This window comes from Scyliorhinus torazame, chromosome 1, assembly GCF_047496885.1.
Source record: "Scyliorhinus torazame isolate Kashiwa2021f chromosome 1, sScyTor2.1, whole genome shotgun sequence".
Taxonomy (NCBI): domain Eukaryota; kingdom Metazoa; phylum Chordata; class Chondrichthyes; order Carcharhiniformes; family Scyliorhinidae; genus Scyliorhinus; species Scyliorhinus torazame.
The window spans coordinates 34,007,024-34,025,083 of NC_092707.1; the positions used below are offsets into that span (position 1 = coordinate 34,007,024).

General features: G+C 45.9%; 1 protein-coding gene across 2 annotated transcripts in view; it reads left to right on the top strand.

The window, feature by feature from the left end:
* Positions 1-18,060, top strand: part of LOC140396181 (aldehyde dehydrogenase, mitochondrial-like) — a 126,039-nt gene that overhangs the window by 81,360 nt on the left and 26,619 nt on the right. For both annotated transcript variants that reach the window (XM_072484566.1, XM_072484491.1), the window contains 4 exons: positions 9,712-9,823; positions 10,871-10,999; positions 15,969-16,082; positions 16,533-16,635. In XM_072484566.1, the coding sequence (XP_072340667.1) occupies positions 9,712-9,823; positions 10,871-10,999; positions 15,969-16,082; positions 16,533-16,635 (458 nt within the window). The remainder of the gene's footprint in view (positions 1-9,711; positions 9,824-10,870; positions 11,000-15,968; positions 16,083-16,532; positions 16,636-18,060) is intronic.

The following is an 18,060-nucleotide window of genomic DNA, read 5'->3' on the forward strand; positions in this document are numbered from 1 at the left end:
AGGGAAAAAAGTCCCAGTCTCTCCAGCCTCTCCTTATGACTCAAACCATCAAGACCCGGTAGCATCCGAGTAAATCTTTACTGCACTCTTTCTAGTTTAATAATATCCTTTCTATAATAGGGTGACTAGAACTGTACACAGTATTCCAAGTGTGGCCTTGCTAATGTCTAGTACAACTTCAGCAAGACGTTCCAACTCCTGTATTCAATGTTCTGACTAATGAAACCAAGCATGCTGAATGCCTTCTTCACCACCCTGTCCACCTGAGACTCCACTTTCAAGGACCTATGAACCTGTACTCCTAGATCTCTTTGTTCTATAACTCTCCCCAACATCCTACCATTAACTGAATAGATCCTGCCCGATTCAATCTACCAAAATGCATCACCTCACATTTATCTAGCTTAAACTCCAACTGCCCACTGGCCCAATTGATCACGATCCTTTTGCAATCCGAGATAACCGCCTTCACTGTCTACTATGCCACATACGAACCATGCCTCCTAAATTCTCATCCAAATCGTTAATATAAAAAACAAACAACAGTGGACCCAGCACTAATCTCTGAGGCACACCGCTGTAACAGGCCTCAAGTTTGGAAAACAGCCCTCTACAACCACCCTTTGTCTTCTGTCGTCAAGCCAATTTTGTATCCAATTGGCTACCTCACCCTGGAGCCCATCTGCTGGCTTCTTTTACAAAAGGGTCCTTCGTCCTGCTGCAAAGTTGATCATCCATGTCTGGAAATTCTTCTCCACCTGTTTTCAGTACCACACTATCATCTCCACTTCAGGACATCATTGCAGGAGTTCCTCAGGGTAGTGTCTTAGGCCCAACCATCTTCAGCTGCTTCATCGATGACCTTTTTCGTCATCATAAAATCAGAAGTGAGGAGGTTTGAACCATTCACTACTCCTCAAACACTGAAGCAGTCCATGTCTAAATGTAGCAAGTAAGAAGTTTTACAACACCAGGTTAAAGTCCAACAGGTTTGTTTCGATGTCACTAGCTTTCGGAGCGCTGCTCCTTCCTCAGGTGAAAGAAGAGGTAGGTGAATGTAGCAAGACCTGGACAATATCTCGGCTTGAACTGAGAAGTGGCAAGTAACATTTGCGCCATACAAGTGACAGGCAGTGACCATCACCTTACAAGAGAGCATTTAACCATCGCCCCTTGACACTCATTGGCAGTGCCATCGCCGAATCCCCCACGATCAACATCCTGGGAGTTACCATTGACCAGAAACTGAACTGGATTAGCCATATTAATACTGTGGCTACAAGAGCATTTCAGAGACTAGGAATCCTGTGACTAGTAGCTGACCTCCTGACTCCCCCAAGCTTATCCACCATCTACAAGGCACAAGTCCGGGATTTGATGGAATACTCTGCACTTGCCTGGATGAGTGAAGCTCCAACAACACTCCAGAAGCTCAACATCATCCAGGAAAAAACAGTCTGTTTGCTTTGTACCCACAAACATTCAATCCCTCCACCACTGTTGAACAGTGGCAGCAGTATAATAATAATTATCGCTTATTGTCACAAGTAGGCTTCAATGAAGTTACTGTGAAAAGCCCCTAGTCGCCACATTCCGGCGTCTGTTCAGGAATATACCATTTACAAGGTGAACCACAAGAACTCAACAATGCTCCTTAGGCAACACCTTCCAAACCTATGACCACTACCATCTAGAAGGACAAGGGCAGCAGATACCTGGGAATATAATCACCTGGAGGTTCCCCTCCAAGACATTAACCAACCCGACTTGGAAATATATCGCCGTTGCTTCACTGTTGCTGGGTCAAAATCCTGAAATTCTCTCCCAAACAGCATTGTGCATGTACCTATACCTTAAGAGGTCGGCTCCACACCATCACATCACCTTCTGGAGACAACTAGGGGTGGGCAATAAATGCTGACAGAACCAGCGACACCCACATCCTGTAATTCTTTTTAAAATGGCAGGACTTTACTGTTCTCAAGTATATAATAATTTCTCAGTAATCTTTGGATTCAGCTTATCGATTTTGGATGGAATTCTTCTCTGCTCTTCCAACTTTATTGCTTTGTCAGTGATTTGCTCCTGAGAAGTACTGATCAGGTTGGGGGGGGGGGGGTTTCAAGGCATAATCTACCAGCAACGCTGTGCCTGGTGAGCAGCATACTGCTGCGTAATGTGGCTGGTAAATGCCGAGAGACCCTGAGCCCAGGATCTACCCAGCTCGTCACGATTCACGAGATCTAATGCAATGTCACGATGTGAAGCCAGCCCATTGTGGGCGGGGGTCACATTTTGGCAAATCTGCAAATTAGAGCGGGCCAGCTAGTCTCACTCTAACATGCATTCCCGAAATCTAGCCAAGGCATGGGATCTATCCCCTTCGCCTCTGAGACCTCATGTGAGCGCCGTTCAGTACTGGTCTCCACAAACTGGGACCAGGTGGATCGGCACTCATGGGGTCTTCCATTGGATCAGAGGCCCCCAGGATGCCAGCCTGGCACTGCCAGCTGGCAGGGACACTGCCATGGTGCTGGGCATGCGCTGCCATGGTGCCAAGCTGGCAATGTTTGTTCGGCGATCGGGCTGGGGGGTGCCCTAGGTGCTTGTGGCGATGGGGAGAGGAGGGTTCGGTGGTCACATAGGGGGCTCGGGTGATCGGGATGCCATTTAAAACTGGTGTCCCAATCTCTCGTTGCACTGAGTTCCGGCGAGCAGAGCTCCTAAGTGCAAAAAACGGGGCTAAGTGCAGCCTCGTTGGTGCGTTCCCCGCTGAGGCCCCGTATCTAACCAATTGCGTTGTGTTTCTCGGCACTGCGAGAGCTGGGGAACACACGGCTAAACTTGCTCGCAGTGGGCCATAGTTCCCATGTGGGAATTTCTTTTAAAAAAATAAGCTGTAGGCCTTTGACTTGGTCCACCTTGCAGAGCAATGCAAAACACCAAATAGGTTTCGGATACCACATCACTTGATCTGGCTTATTCATTGCAATAGACAAAAGATACGGTTACGGTGTGTGTACTTGGAGACTTAACATAACCGGTTATTTTTGGCAAAGGAATTGGACAAGGATATCTGGTTTCACCTCTACTCTTCAATCTCTTAGAAGAAAAGATCATGAGAGAAGTTGGCTCTGCTCTCTGGGAAGAAATATAGGGCTATTATTGGTGATCACGGCATCTGAAACATCCGATGCTGATGACACTGCCCTAAGACAAGCCAGAACAATCTATGATGGCTGAAGAGTTAAGAAACTAAAGTCTGAAATTTGGGTTGAGCATCAATAACATGACAGTTGATGACAATTCATGGTGTGAGCAGTGTGACAATTCCGTTCACAACCATTGCAAACGTAGACCAATTTCAATTTATGGGATCAAAATGGACAATAAATGGGAATAGTGGCAATGAAACTAAGACGAGACTAGCAATTGCCTGTTCGAAGGAGGTAATCTAACATGGGCCTTAAATAAGAAAAGCAATTTGTAAAAGGGATGGAGCATTTGTGCTATACAGGGGCAAGAGCTAGGTGACCAGGACTATCCATTGATGACTCTGTAACACATATACATGCCCACAACATACATACAATGAGACCCATGTGGCAGATAAAACATGATGGAGCAGACCATTAGCATGCTGAAAGTTTCCGCTGCATGTGCTACTCGGGGATGTGGTGATATAGGGTTAGGGTTAAGGAAAATCCCAAGGCTTTTTACACGTACATAAAAAGCAAGAGGGTAGCCAGGGAAAGGGTTGGCCCACTGAAGGATAGGCAAGGGAATCTGTGTGGAGCCAGAGGAAATGGGCGAGGTACTAAATGAATACTTTGCATCAGTATTCACCAAAGAGAAGAAATTGGTAGATGTTGAGTCTGGAGAAGGGTGTGTAGATAGCCTGGGTCACATTGAGATCCAAAAAGACGAGGTGTTGGGTGTCTTAAAAAATATTAAGGTAGATAAGTCCCCAAGGCCTGATGGGATCTACCCCAGAATACTGAAGGAGGCTGGAGAGGAAATTGCTGAGGCCTTGACAGAAATCTTTGGATCCTCGCTGTCTTCAGGGGATGTCCCGGAGGACTGGAGAATAGCCAATGGTGTTCCTCTGTTTAAGAAGGGTAGCAAGGATAATCCCGAGAACTACAGGCCGGTGAGCCTTACTTCAGTGGTAGGGAAATTACTGGAGAGAATTCTCCGAGACAGGATCTACTCCCATTTGGAAGCAAATGGACGTATTAGGGAGAGGCAGCACGGTTTTGTGAAGGGAAGGTCGTGTCTCACTAACTTGATAGAGTTTTTCGAGGAGGTCACTAAGATGATTGATGCAGGTAGGGCAGTGGATGTTGTCTATATGGACTCCAGTAAGGCCTTTGACAAGGTCCCTCATGGTAGACTAGTACAAAAGGTGAAGTCACACGGGATCAGGGGTGAGCTGGCAAGGTGGATACAGAACTGGCTAGGTCATAGAAGGCAGAGAGTAGCAATGGAAGGATGCTTTTCTCATTGGAGGGCTGTGACCAGTGGTGTTCCACAGGGATCAGTGCTGGGACCTTTGCTCGTTGTAGTATATATAAATGATTTGGAGGAAAATGTAACTGGTCTGATTAGTAAGTTTGCAGACGACACAAAGGTTGGTGGAATTGCGGATAGCGATGAGGACTGTCGGAGGATACAGCAGGATTTAGATTGTTTGGAGACTTGGGCGGAGAGATGGCAGATGGAGTTTAATCCGGACAAATGTGAGGTAATGCATTTTGGAAGGGCTAATGCAGGTAGGGAATATACAGTGAATGGTAGAACCCTCAAGAGTATTGAAAGTCAAAGAGATCTAGGAGTACAGGTCCACAGGTCATTGAGAGGGGCAACGCAGGTGGAGAAGGTAGTCAAGAAGGCATACAGCATGCTTGCCTTCATTGGCCGGGGCATTGAGTATAAGAATTGGCAAGTCATGTTGCAGCTGTATAGAACCTTAGTTAGGCCACACTTGGAGTATAGTGTTCAATTCTGTTTGCCACACTACCAGAAGGATGTGGAGGCTTTAGAGAGGGTGCAGAAGAGATTTACCAGAATGTTGCCTGGTATGGAGGGCATTAGCTATGAGGAGCGGTTGAATAAACTCGGTTTGTTCTCACTGGAACGAAGGAGGTTGAGGGGAGACCTGATAGAGGTATACAAAATTATGAGGGGCATAGACAGAGTGGATAGTCAGAGGCTTTTCCCCAGGGTAGAGGGGTCAATTACTAGGGGGCATAGGTTTAAGGTGAGAGGGGCAAGGTTTAGAGTAGATGTACGAGGCAAGTTTTTTACACAGAGGGTAGTGGGTGCCTGGAACTCGCTACCGGAGAAGGTGGTGGAAGCAGGGACGATAGTGACATTTAAGGGGCATCTTGACAAATACATGAATAGGATGGGAATAGAGGGATACGGACCCAGGAAGGGTAGAAGATTGTAGTTTAGTCGGGCAGCATGGTCGGCACGGGCTTGGAGGGCCGAAGGGCCTGTTCCTGTGCTGTACATTTCTTTGTTCTTTGTTCTTTGATATGCCTGCAAGCCATATCATAGATGGATAATGTGTGACCTCCAACCAGTAGGTGGCGATGCAGACACCATGCGGTCTCAAGGCTGTAGTCACGTGACCAGGGACTCCACTCTAAGTTGGGACATATCCGGCCATCAGCAGATGGTAGTAAGACATACAGGTGAACAGTCTTGCTAGGTGTCTCAAAATAAAGAGAGGAAAGAAGAAAAGACGAAGAGCCTGGCAACAGCTCAAATGATCACAGAGGTGATCCCGTGAGGGAGGCACAATGATTTGTGAAAAACAGACGGACACTGGCCAGGCATTTAATTTTTATGGACACCCTAGTAAAGCTCATTCACATTGTTGGACAAATATCATGATTGTATAAAGTTAAAAGATCAATGTTGGCTGTAACAAATCTTCATGTTTTCTGAGGAAGGGCGATGTGGTGATATGCCTGTAAGCACTATCGCAGGTGGATGATGTGCGACCTCCAACCAATAGGTGGCGGTGCAGACACACTAAGGCGTCTCAAGACCGTGGTCATGTGACCAGGAACTCCAAGTGGGGATACATTGGCCATCAGCAAATAGTTGTAGGAGATGGCAGTAAAACATACAGGTGAACAGTCGTGCTAGGTGTAGTTCCAGAGGAGTACAGAGAAACTCCATGATAACTTGCTCAGTAACAGATCGCTATCTTACCATGTGTGATTCAATAAAGATCCTGGTTTGGACAATTCCAGGTGTTTGGTGGATTCCTTTGCAAGACATCAAAGACCAAGCTGTGCAGTAATTGCAGAGCGAGTGCCAAGGTTTGTGATCCACTGTATCCTTGCCATCAGCTTTACAGAGCATTGGAGTAGGAGTCTGAGGGAGTCCTTTTCTGCCCACACTGTCCATGAAGCACTTGTCTGAGTGCAGTATCAACAACCGCTATCCAATTCCCCATTCACCACACCTTACCTCCCCTCTGTCATTGACCTGTAAGATTCTGTGATGGTCACAATACAAAAATAAAAGCGACCACAAAATAAGCCAGCGTGGCATCATGGGACCTGTCCCTTCGTTTTTTTTGTCCATACTTGAAAATATGGCAGGAAAAACAAGCTGTGCAGCTGGTGGGTTGCACTCCACTTCTCCCACATGTGTTCACACTTGAACAAAAGATGAGAAAAATCTGCTCTGTGTATTTGGGTTTCCAAAGGTGAAGATGCCACATAAAAGGTAACTGCGAAAGACAAGAGCTCATGGTTTTGTTGGTGATTATATTAGCATGGATAGAGGAGGAAGATTGGCTAACTAACAGGAATTAGTGAGTCATAATAAATGGGTCATTTTCATCTTGGCAAACTGTAACTTGTGGCATGGACAGGGATCACTCCTGGGCCTCAACTATAATGTCGGAACCCTTTTTTTTTTTTTTGCTGTGAAATAGGTACGAACACAAATCAAATGTAAACCAGTCTTTTCTAGTTATATCTACACATGTATCACACAGTCACACAATACATTCACGAGATACATTGTCCCCTCACATTACTACCCCTAGCCAAGCCACCTTCCCATGGCCCCTCAACATTAACCAATCTAAAAGTTATCTTAGTAAAAAGATATTTAAGTCATACTTTTGTCATTTTTAAAGGGAGGAGTGATACTGGAAAACTGATACCCCACTCGTGCACACGCTGCTCTCTCTCCCTCTCACACACTCTCTTCTCTCTCACATGCACCCCTCTCTCACTCACATAAACACATCTCCCTCCTTTTGGTATGGAGGGCATTAGCTATGAGGAAAGGTTGGAGAAACTTGGTTTGTTCTCACTGGAACGATGGAGGTGAGGGGCGACCTGATAGCAGTCTACAAGATAATGGGGAACCTGGACAAAGTGGATAGTCAGAAGCTTTTTCCCAGGGTGGACGAGCCAATTACTAAGAGGCATAGGTTTAAGGTGAGAGGGGCATGGTTTAGAGATGTATGAGGCAAATATTTTACACAGAGGGTGGTGGGAGCTGGAACACACTGCCGGAGGAGGTAGCAGATATGATAGTGACTTTTAAGGGGCGTCATGACAATAGGATGGGAATAGAGGGATGTGGTCCCCAGATTGGTAGGGGTTTTAGTTCAGATGGGCACCACGGTCGGTGCACGCTTGGAGGGCTGAAGGGCCTGTTCCTGTGCTGTAGTTTTCTTTGTTCTTTCTCACATCCCACTGTCAGACACAGGAACATCTCCCTTGCCCTCTAGATCTGAGGTCCACTCAGGCCTGCCCCCCCAACCCTGGTCACAGAGTAGTCTTATGCAGATTTATGCAGATTTCCTAGGGTAGAGCCATGCCCGAAAGTGGCAGTCTTCGGGGTTTCAGACCAGCCAGATCTATTTCTGGGGAGAAGGGCGGATGCCCTTGCCTTGCCTCCCTGATCGCCCGACGTAGAATCCTGTTCGGCTGGCGGTCAACAGCACCACCAAAGCTGCAGACTGGCTATCCGATCTCTCGGAATCTCTCCAAATGGAGAAAATTAAATTTGCCATTCGAGGGTTAGACGATGGCTTCCACAGAACGTGGGAGCCATACACCCGATTGTTCTGGGACTTGTTTGTGGCCAACAAACAAGCAGAAGAGTAGCCAGGAACCAGGGCAAAGCAGGAGAGGGGGAGATAGAATGGAAGTGGGGGGGGGGGGGACAACTCAGCCTAAGAGGAAGGAAAGGTGAACCACAGCGGGGGGAGGGAGAGGAGGGAAGAGACGGGGAACAATAGAGGAGAGCCGGGAGGGGAGGGGAGGCAGGGAAACGTTAACCAACCTGACATCCACAGGAACAGAGAAAAAGGAGAATCCAGGCGGAGGACAGGAGGGCCGGCTGAAGCGGCAGTGTGCACGAGAAGACAACGGCGGCGAAATCCGACCGGGAGATGCGACACCGGCACCAGACCCACTCGAGGATTGCCCTCCGGAAGTGCCTCGCCGGCACAAACGGATGCCTACTTACATATATATATATATATACACATATCATATCCTGTGTACATAACGGCAAAATATACTCTGCAAAAATCCAATTAAAAAAATTTCCAAATTCATTTTTTCCAATTAAGGGTCAATTTAGTGTGGCCAATTCACCTACCCTGCACATCTTTGGGTTGTGGGGCCGAAACCCACGTAAACACAGGGAGAATGTGCAAACTCCACACGGACAGTGACCCAGAGCCGGGATCGAACCTGGGACCTCAGCGCCGTGAGGCTGCAGTCCAGCTTTTCTGCAACAATATCTGCCCCATTGCGTATTGACATAATTTATCATAATCTTTATTATTGTCGCATGTAGGCTTACGTCTTTCAGGACTTGTGATAGGAAACTGGAGCACCCGGGAAAAACCCATGCAGACACAGGGAGAACGTGCAGACTGGACAGACAGTAACCCAAGCCAGAATCAAACCTGGGACCCTGGCACTGGAGCAACAGTGCTACCCACTGCTACCATACCGCCACAAATCAAATCAGCCTTCATGGAATTGGGACTTCTGAAATATTCTCCAAGATGGATGCATCCCAACTGACCTCCATTCTTTTATAGTCTTGCCACAAATTACACACACATGGGAGCTACGTATTTTCATTTTCACTCCTGCAAACATTGCACTCACAACCATATCACTGCACACAGTAGGGATACCCTACTGTTTGCGTGAACCGCTCCAGTGCCGTGCTGACCCCTGTAGGGGCCAGAATTGCTAATCCTGAGGCCGTGTTGATGCCGTTGAGAAACGCGACAATGTTTCCTAAGTGAGGCGTCAGCACTTAGCCTCAGGATCACCGAATCCCGCCCATCATAATTCTGCTAGCTTGCCCGTCTTGTTTACCACCCACCCCACTAACTCCCTTTCATAGCAAAGCATTCAGCTGTCTTGGCCCTGAGATCTGGCATCCGCTGCCTACACCTCTCCCCTCTCCTATTTAAAAATCCTCCTTAACATCTACATCTTTGATAAAGAATTTGATATCTGCCTTAATCTGTGCAAGTTGGCGCAATGTCCAGTTTTGTCTGATTATGTTCCTCTGAGGCAGTTTGGGACATGAGTCACTGTACAAATGCCTGTTATGTTGTGAAATGTAGACCAGCTTTTCTCATGACTTGTTTTATGACATTACTTGAAAATATCTCTTAACCCTTTTCTGAATTTTTCATAGGTACTATGCCGGCTGGGCTGATAAATATCATGGTAAGACCATTCCCATCGATGGAAACTACTTCTGCTACACACGTCATGAGCCAGTTGGTGTGTGTGGGCAAATCATCCCGGTGAGTGAACAGTAAAGAGAATCAACTGAGGAAGTTGAGGGACAGATGAAACGGAAAGACTGCTTTCCATTTTGACTTAATTTATTAGGTTCTCAAAATTATTTGGTTGAAGCATACCCTTTCAAATGGATTATGTAAACTTAATTAAGTGACATGCTAGAAATGTTTATGGGGTTGTCCAATGTAGTGAACCTTAATGTGATTGGTGATGTGAAAACTTGTATCTTCACTGGTTTGGTCGCATGTCAGTTGAATCTTCACTGCATCCTGCACCATCTGGCTGGCACTGCCAAGGGAAGCCATGCCCTGAAAGGAGGGTGGGTATGAAGCAGCCTCCGGAAGGTTGGGAGGGGTGAGGGGCAGGGGTCCTGGAGGGGGGGCTATGAAGGGTGGAGGATCGATATGAAGTGGCCTTCGGAAGGGTGGGGGTCCTGCGTGGGGGGTGCAGGGTAGATATGAAGGGGCCTCTGGAAGAGTGGGAGGGGTGAAAGATGGGTGTCCTGGAGAGGAAAACCCGGAAGAGGGTGTGAGAAAGCTTGAGAATGTGGGCCCTCTGCGACCCCAGAGCGGGCTGTCATCCTTCAAAATGGTAGCCCGATCTCGAATGATTCAGTTTGGCCAGTGAAAGTAATTCTAAGTCTGAGCTTGATTGGGGAGAAACTCCCCAGGGCCCAAAAATGTGACAAAAAAGCAGTGGGGAACTCTACAACTGAGCCGGAGGGAAACTCCCAGCAGTATCCACCACAAATGACACTTGGAAATTTTTCTGTCAGATCCTGCCCATTAACTAAAAATTGGTCTGATTAACCACAAAGTTGCATGACTGCTAGTTTTTTCTCCAGAGTCAACAAATGCTCCTGAAACCAACACATCAATAATTTAGTTGCAAATGTCTACCAGAATAATGGTAATGTGTATTGAATCTGGAGCTTAACTTTAATTTTGAAACTAAGTTTCTAATCCATGCATGTGTGTTTGAATTATTCTTTAGGAGTAAAAACTATTTGTGTATTTTAAAAGTAACTTCCAATTTTCTCTCTTTTTCAGTGGAATTTCCCACTGTTAATGCAGGCCTGGAAGCTTGGACCAGCACTAGCGACTGGAAATGTGGTGGTAATGAAGGTGGCAGAGCAGACCCCGCTAACAGCGCTTTATGTAGCAAACTTAATCAAGGAGGTTGGACTAAGTTTTTGAGTGTTTTAAAAAAAAATGTGATCAAATATTGTGCTAGAAATTGCACTTGCCTGACCTTTATCATTCATTCGGCTTGTATCTTCACAATCTGGTTGATTCATCTCCTTCAGGGGAGGAAATGTGCCATCCTTAATCAAACAGCCTTTTGTTGTATCAACCTGTTATCGAAAAAGCACTGGGTGTACCTACAACTATGGGGTGGCACAGTGGTTAGCACTGCTGCCTCACCACTCCAGGGACCCGGGTTCAATTATGGCCTCTGGTAACTGGAGTTTGCACTTTCTCCCCGTGTCAGTGTGAGTTCCACCGGCTGCTCCAGTTTCCTCCCACAGTCCAAAGATGTGCAGGTTAAGTGGGTTGGCCGTGATAAATTGTCCCTTGGTGTCCAAAGGTGAGGTGTGAATACGGATTTACGGAGGATTGGGCCTAGGTAGGGTGTTCTTCAGAGAGTCTGTGCAGCCTTGATGGGCCGAATGGCCTGCTTCTGCACTGTAGGGATTCTATATGGGCTACAGTAGTCCAAGAAGGTGGCTCTCACCAATATCTTGAAAGTGGTTGAGAATGGGCAATAAATGCTGGCCTTCCTTGCAACTCTCCGATCCTAATAACGAATTTAAAAATTATTTGATTTTGACTTTACTGACTGTGGGAAGGTGATGAGACCACATCTAGATTGTTGGATGGGCAATTACAAGCTACTCATCAATGGTCACATCTATTTGTGACCAGCACCAGAGTAACAACATCAGATGGTTGGTACATTTTGTATTATGGTATTCTGCAATGGGGACGTACAGGATAAAGAAAGAGGAAGGAAATTGCATAAAACGAATATTGAATGATACAGACCCCAAGTATTCAACAGGTTGTTGGGAGAACCTGAAATGCCTCCTGTTGTTTCTTTAAATGTTGCTTATGGGTTACCTGATAATGACAGTGTGAAGTCACTGTCCAGTGATCAGTCTGATTGATGCTTAAAATACTGGGAGCTGACTTTTGTTGCCCATTCTGTTGGATTTCTGCAGTGACTCCTGCAAGAGTCAGGTGGAAAGTTTTAAGAGAAAGCCAGGGTCCAGAGAGAGACCATCCTGAATTAATTTGAGATTGCCTGCTTGACCCCATAAAGGGCTAAGGCCTTTGCCTGCTCTTTACAAGGCTAGTTTATGGCCGGGTCTAGTTCCCAATGCTGGATGTTCTGCTCTAGTGGCCCATAAAGGATTCCACATAATACTAAAAGCAGATGCACTGAGTCAGATGTAGTGTGCCAACCCCAGAGGATGTTTTTGTCCATTCTTTGAATGTGGGTATCATTGACAAGATCCAACATTTGATGACCATCCTGAGTTGCCTTTAAAACCCTGCACTCCATGTGGTGAAGGAGCTGGCACAATGCTGTTAGATAAGGTGTTCCAAAATTTTGATCGAGCAGTTGTGAAATGGCTTCAAGTCCAGTGGAATGTGACTTGGGGAGAGAAAATTTAGAGATGGTGATGCTCTTACTGCCATTGTGCTGGGTATTGGGAAGCTGTTGCTGAATAAGCCTCAGTGTTGCTGCAACGTATCCTGTAGATTGTACACAATGCAATCATAAAATATTGATGGTGGAATGGTTGAATATTTAGACTAGTGGGTGAAGTGTCGATCAAGTGAACTGCTTTGTCCTGGATGTCAGTGAGTTTCTTGTGTTGTAACTACACTTGTTCAGAAAGTTGGGAGTGTTCTCAATCATTTTCCTAATTTGTGCCTTGTAGATGTTGGAAAGACTTTGGGGTCTAGAGAATACCCAACCTTTTGTCATGTTCCAGTTTCTAGTCTGTGGTAACTCCCAGGATATTGCTGGTGGGGGACTTAGCAATGGTAATCCCATTATATGACATGGGTAGGCTCTGTTATTAGAGAGGATCATTGGCTGTTACTTGAGTCTGAAGCAGTCTATTCAGTCACGTAACCTGATGACCTGCTATGAGAAAGTGGCTGATGTGTACATCTACTCCATTTCCCCACATTTCATCCATGTCTGTTGATATCTTAATAGAAATCTGTTGGTTTTTAATTTTGAAACTTTAAATTAACACCAATTCCACAACCTTTTACCTTTTTGGGAAGTGGATTCTACATTTCCATTATCCTTTTGTGAAAAGGTAATTCCTGATTCCACTACTGAATAATCTCTACTTTTAAAATTGTGATCATGGTTCTGGATTCCTCCAAAGAGAAATTGCTTCTATATATTTATTTTATCCAATCTTCATAATTTAAGAACTCATTCGTACCTCAACCGTCTAAACTCCAGGCAATACATATGTACTTGCCCTCATAATTTAACCCTTTGAAGCTGGCATCAAGACTTTTGTCATTTGTCAGCCCAAGCCATGATGTTATCTAGGTTTTTGCTGAATGCCGATAGATCTGAGGAATTGCAAATGACCTGCAAACAGTCCCAAACTTGACCTTGGGGGGGGGGGGGGGGGGGGCTGGGAGGGCGGAGGAGAGAGAGATCACTTGAGAAAGCAGGGTCTGACATTTGAGACCAGCTCCATGAGGAACTCCTGGGGCTAAGATGATTGACCTACAACACCACACCTGTCATCTTTTGTGCTGGATGTTGCTTCCATCACTAAAGAACTTTTTCCTTTGATCCCCATTGACCAGTTTTACTAGGGCTCCTTGATGAAATGCTGCTTAAAATGTCAAGGGCAATTACTCTGACAACACCTCTAGAATTCAGCCCTTGTTCCTGGGATCCCAAGCATCAGATTGGAGGTAAATTACCTCAAATATGCGCTAGGGATTAAATCTAGACTAGAGTGGCAGGGACTCACTTTAGATACCTGGGAGTGCAGGTTGCTCGGGATTTGGGGGGGGGGGGGGCACCGTAGGTACAACATTTCTAGTTTGGTGTGGGGGGACGGGTGAAAGCTGATCTGGCAAGGTGGGATGGTCTCCCTCTGTCACAGGCAGTTAAAATGAATGTGCTGCCGCGATTCCTGTTTATTTTCCAATGTCTGCCGATTTTCCTGCCAAAGGCATTTTTTAGAGGGATTGAAGGGATGATTACCTCATTCATTTGGGGAGGGAAGGTGGCCAGAATTATAAAGGTGCTACTACAGAGAGGAAGGCAGGTAAGGGGTTTGGGCCTTCCGATCCTGATGTATTATTACTGGGCGACGAATGTGGAGAAGGTACAGAGCTGGGTCAGAGGGGTTGACTCCCAATGGGTCAGAATGGAGGAGAGTTTGTGTAGGGGTTCAGGATTGAAGGCGCTAGCAACAGCGCCGCTCCCGACGGCCCCGGAGAGATACTCGGGGAATCCAGTAGTAATAGCTTTGTTGAGAATTTGGAGGCAGTTTCACCAGCACTTCGGGTTGGGGGCAGGGTCATGGGAAATGCCGATTCGGGAGAAATATCGATTTGAGCCAGGGAAGTCAGATGGAAATTTTCGGAGATGGAAGGAGAAAGGAATTAGGACACAAAAAGATTTGTTTCTTGGGGGTCGGTTTGCAGGATTGAAGGAGCTGGGAGCGAAGTATGAGCTGGAGTAGGGGAAAATATTTAGATACATGCAGGTTCGAGACTTTGCCAGAAAGGAGATACAGAGCTTCCCAGTAGAGTCAGCTTCCACATTGCTGGAGAAGGTGCTGACGACAGGGGGACTGGAGAAGGCGGTAGTATCGGCAGTTTACGGGGCTATTTTGGAAGAGAAGAAGGCGCCGCTGGAAGGGGGGGGGGGGCAAACCACGTTCATATGTTTTGATCCTGTCCAAAGATGGAGGATTACTGGAAGGAGGTTTTTAGGGTAATCTCTAAAGTGGTGCACGTGATACTGGACCCGGGCCCACGGGAGGCCATATTCGGGGTATCGGACCAGCCAGGGTTGGAAACTGGTGTGGAGGCAGATGTTGTAGCCTTTGCCTCGTTGATCGCCCGAAGGCGGATCCTGTTAGGGTGGGGATCAACCTCTCCACCCTGTGCCCTGGCATGGCGGGGGGACCTGCTGGAATTCTTGACTCATGAGACGGTCAAATTTAAACTGAGGGGAAGGATGGAGTGGTTCTACAATTCATGCGACTTAATCATTATGCACTTTCGAGAATTTGATTACATCGAACATTAGGGGGGTTGAGGCCAAGAGGGTTGGGGGAGGGGGACTGACGTGTTAATGATGACTATGGGTGATTCCTTTTTGTCATTTGTTTATGTTAACATGCGGACTAATGTTTGGCGTTTAGTGGGAGGATGGGATCGTTGTTATTGTTATGGCGATTGACATTACATTCGTTACTGATTATTGTTTATTGTTGGGTGCAAATTTGGGAGAAAATTTGAAAACGAGGAGAATAAAAATATTTTTTTAAAAGATGCACTCGGGAATCCTCCTCTGAAGTTCCTATTGCACTGCAATTGGCTGTGCTGGGATCCATCCAACAAAGTGATTTAAATCGGATTGGTTCTGGTTCTGCCAGTGTTACACAAATGGGTACTCTGAAAAAATTTGAAATAAAACATTTTCTAACTTCATTGTAACTATTTTAAATACATGGACTGAACCCCACCCCTCCAGTATCCCCCAACCACATGGGTTTTATCAGCCATAGAGTGAACCACATCTTGGGGAAAGGGGAGAACAGAGTGGCTTGAACACCACTCCAGTTGCTAATTGGAAAGAGCATTTGGATTTGTTGTGCGAGGGTGTGCTGACCCCATGTAAAATAGGTGACTCCTCACTCAACTTGCAAAATTCAGCAGGGATAGTACTGGTGAGCATAATTGTGACAACTGCTAGGATTGCATCCCACAGACCGTTCACCAGGCTTCATGGTTTGTCATTTAGCAAGTTGGAAATGTAGATGAAGCAAAGGGCAGAACATCGCTATTGTATTCGATCTGGGTGGAAAGGATTTCCTGTTAATTTCTTTCGATATTAGTGTCACATTTCTCTTTTGTTAAACAGGCAGGATTCCCTCCAGGGGTTGTGAATATTGTTCCTGGTTTTGGAGAAACAGCAGGAGCAGCCATTGCCTCGCATATGGATGTTGATAAAGTTGCATTCACGGGATCCACAGAGGTCAGTTTGGAAACTGCAACCCCTTAAGTTAAACTCTGGAATTTTGTTACAGATTGATCAGTGAACAGCTCATTTGTGAATAGATGCACCAAAAATACTGAAGTGTAATTCCCAATTGAACTGGATTATACGTTGTCAGGCTATCAAGTTAAATCTTTTAGTTGAGATGTTGGATGCATTCCAACATGCAATAACATCCCTGCTACAAAGCAGTTTATCAATTCAGCTTCTGACCAACCCAAATATTTCTAGCATTCCTTCTCTTGTATTATTACCAAAGATTGCTTCAGACTGAACTGATGATTGAGGAAAATTTATTTTGCGTTCTTGAATTATGTCTCCTTACTACACCCTGATAATTATTTATTCTGTTTCACTGCTTCCTGCTAACGATTCTACTTTTCTAAGATGCTTGTTTTTAAAAAGCTTGTTCCTGTCTTACACTCACAGGTTGGTCACCTGATCCAGCAGGCGGCAGGGAAAAGTAATTTGAAGAAAGTGACACTGGAACTGGGAGGGAAGAGTCCAAACATTATCCTTTCTGATGCTGATCGTAAGAAATGCTGTTGCACCTGTGACTTGAATGGTTAACTTATTATAGAACTCATTAATCCAGTGTTTGTTTCTGTAAGTGAGGAGGAAAGGGCATAATGTTATGATCAGTAAAACTCAATCTTTATGACTGTTAGACTGCTGCATTAAATATATTTAAAATATATAATTTATTTAAATATATTACATGTAAATGTGTGTTTGTGTGCATATAATATTGGCCCATCTCCAGATTCCCCAGTGTCGCATTTAGCGAGTACCCCTGTGATGTGCTGTGAATCCCTCTGGAGCGTTCCCACGTAAGTATTTACCCAGCAATTGCCCGAAAGAGCTAACTTCCTCTGGACAATTGCACTGGGCTGGGAACCATCCGACAGGCGATTTAAATGCTAACCGGTGGACACCACGGTGGCGCAGTTGTTAGCACTGCTGCCTCACGGCACCGAGCTCCCAGGTTCGATCCCGACCCTGGGTCACTGTCTGGGTGGAGTTTGCACATTCTCCCTGTGTTTGCATGTGTTTCACCCCCACAACCCAAAGATGTTCAGGGTAGGTGGATTGACCATGCTAAAGGACTTGAGGTTGTTTTTGTTACAGAGAAGAAGGTTAAGAGGAGACTTAATAGAGGCATACAAAATGATCAGGGGTTTAGATAGGGTGGAAAGTGAGAGCCTTCTCCCGCGGATGGAAATGGCTAGCACGAGGGGACATAGCCTTAAACTGAGGGGTAATAGATATAGGACAGAGGTCAGAGGTAGGTTCTTTACGCAAAGAGTGGTGAGGCCGTGGAATGCCCTACCTGCAACAGTAGTGAACTCGCCAACATTGAGGGCATTTAAAAGTTTATTGGATAAGCATATGGATGATAATGGCATAGTGTAGGTTAGATGGCTTTTGTTTTTTGACTTCCCATGTCGGTGCAACATCGTGGGCCGAAGGGCCTGTACTGCGCTGTATCGTTCTATGTTCTATATTCTAAATTGCCCCTTAATTGGAAAAAAAATGAATTGGATACTGTAGATTTTTAAGGAAAAAAAAAGAAAAAAAACTTTGGATAGTTTTGCAGTTTTACCCTGATAAGGTTTAGACCGAAACAACTTCCAACTCCAGAGTGACTATTTAAACACCCAGACCTAGCCTTGCACGGAACACACTGCAACCCGACCCAACATCCATTCCCAGTGCGCCCCAGTACGACCTGCCCACCCCCCCCCCCCTCGTGGACTGAGCTCCATCCTGGGCTGACCCTCCTCCTCCACCCCCACCCCCTCCCCCCAACACATAGGCACACAAAACAACCACCAGGCCTGACCGCCACCCTCCTGCAATTCCCTAAACTTTAAAACTTACCTGCTCCCTGTAAATTGTCACTTTTAGCTTCCCCTTTACAGCAGCTGCTGCCATAAAAAGGGTGAGTGGCATACCT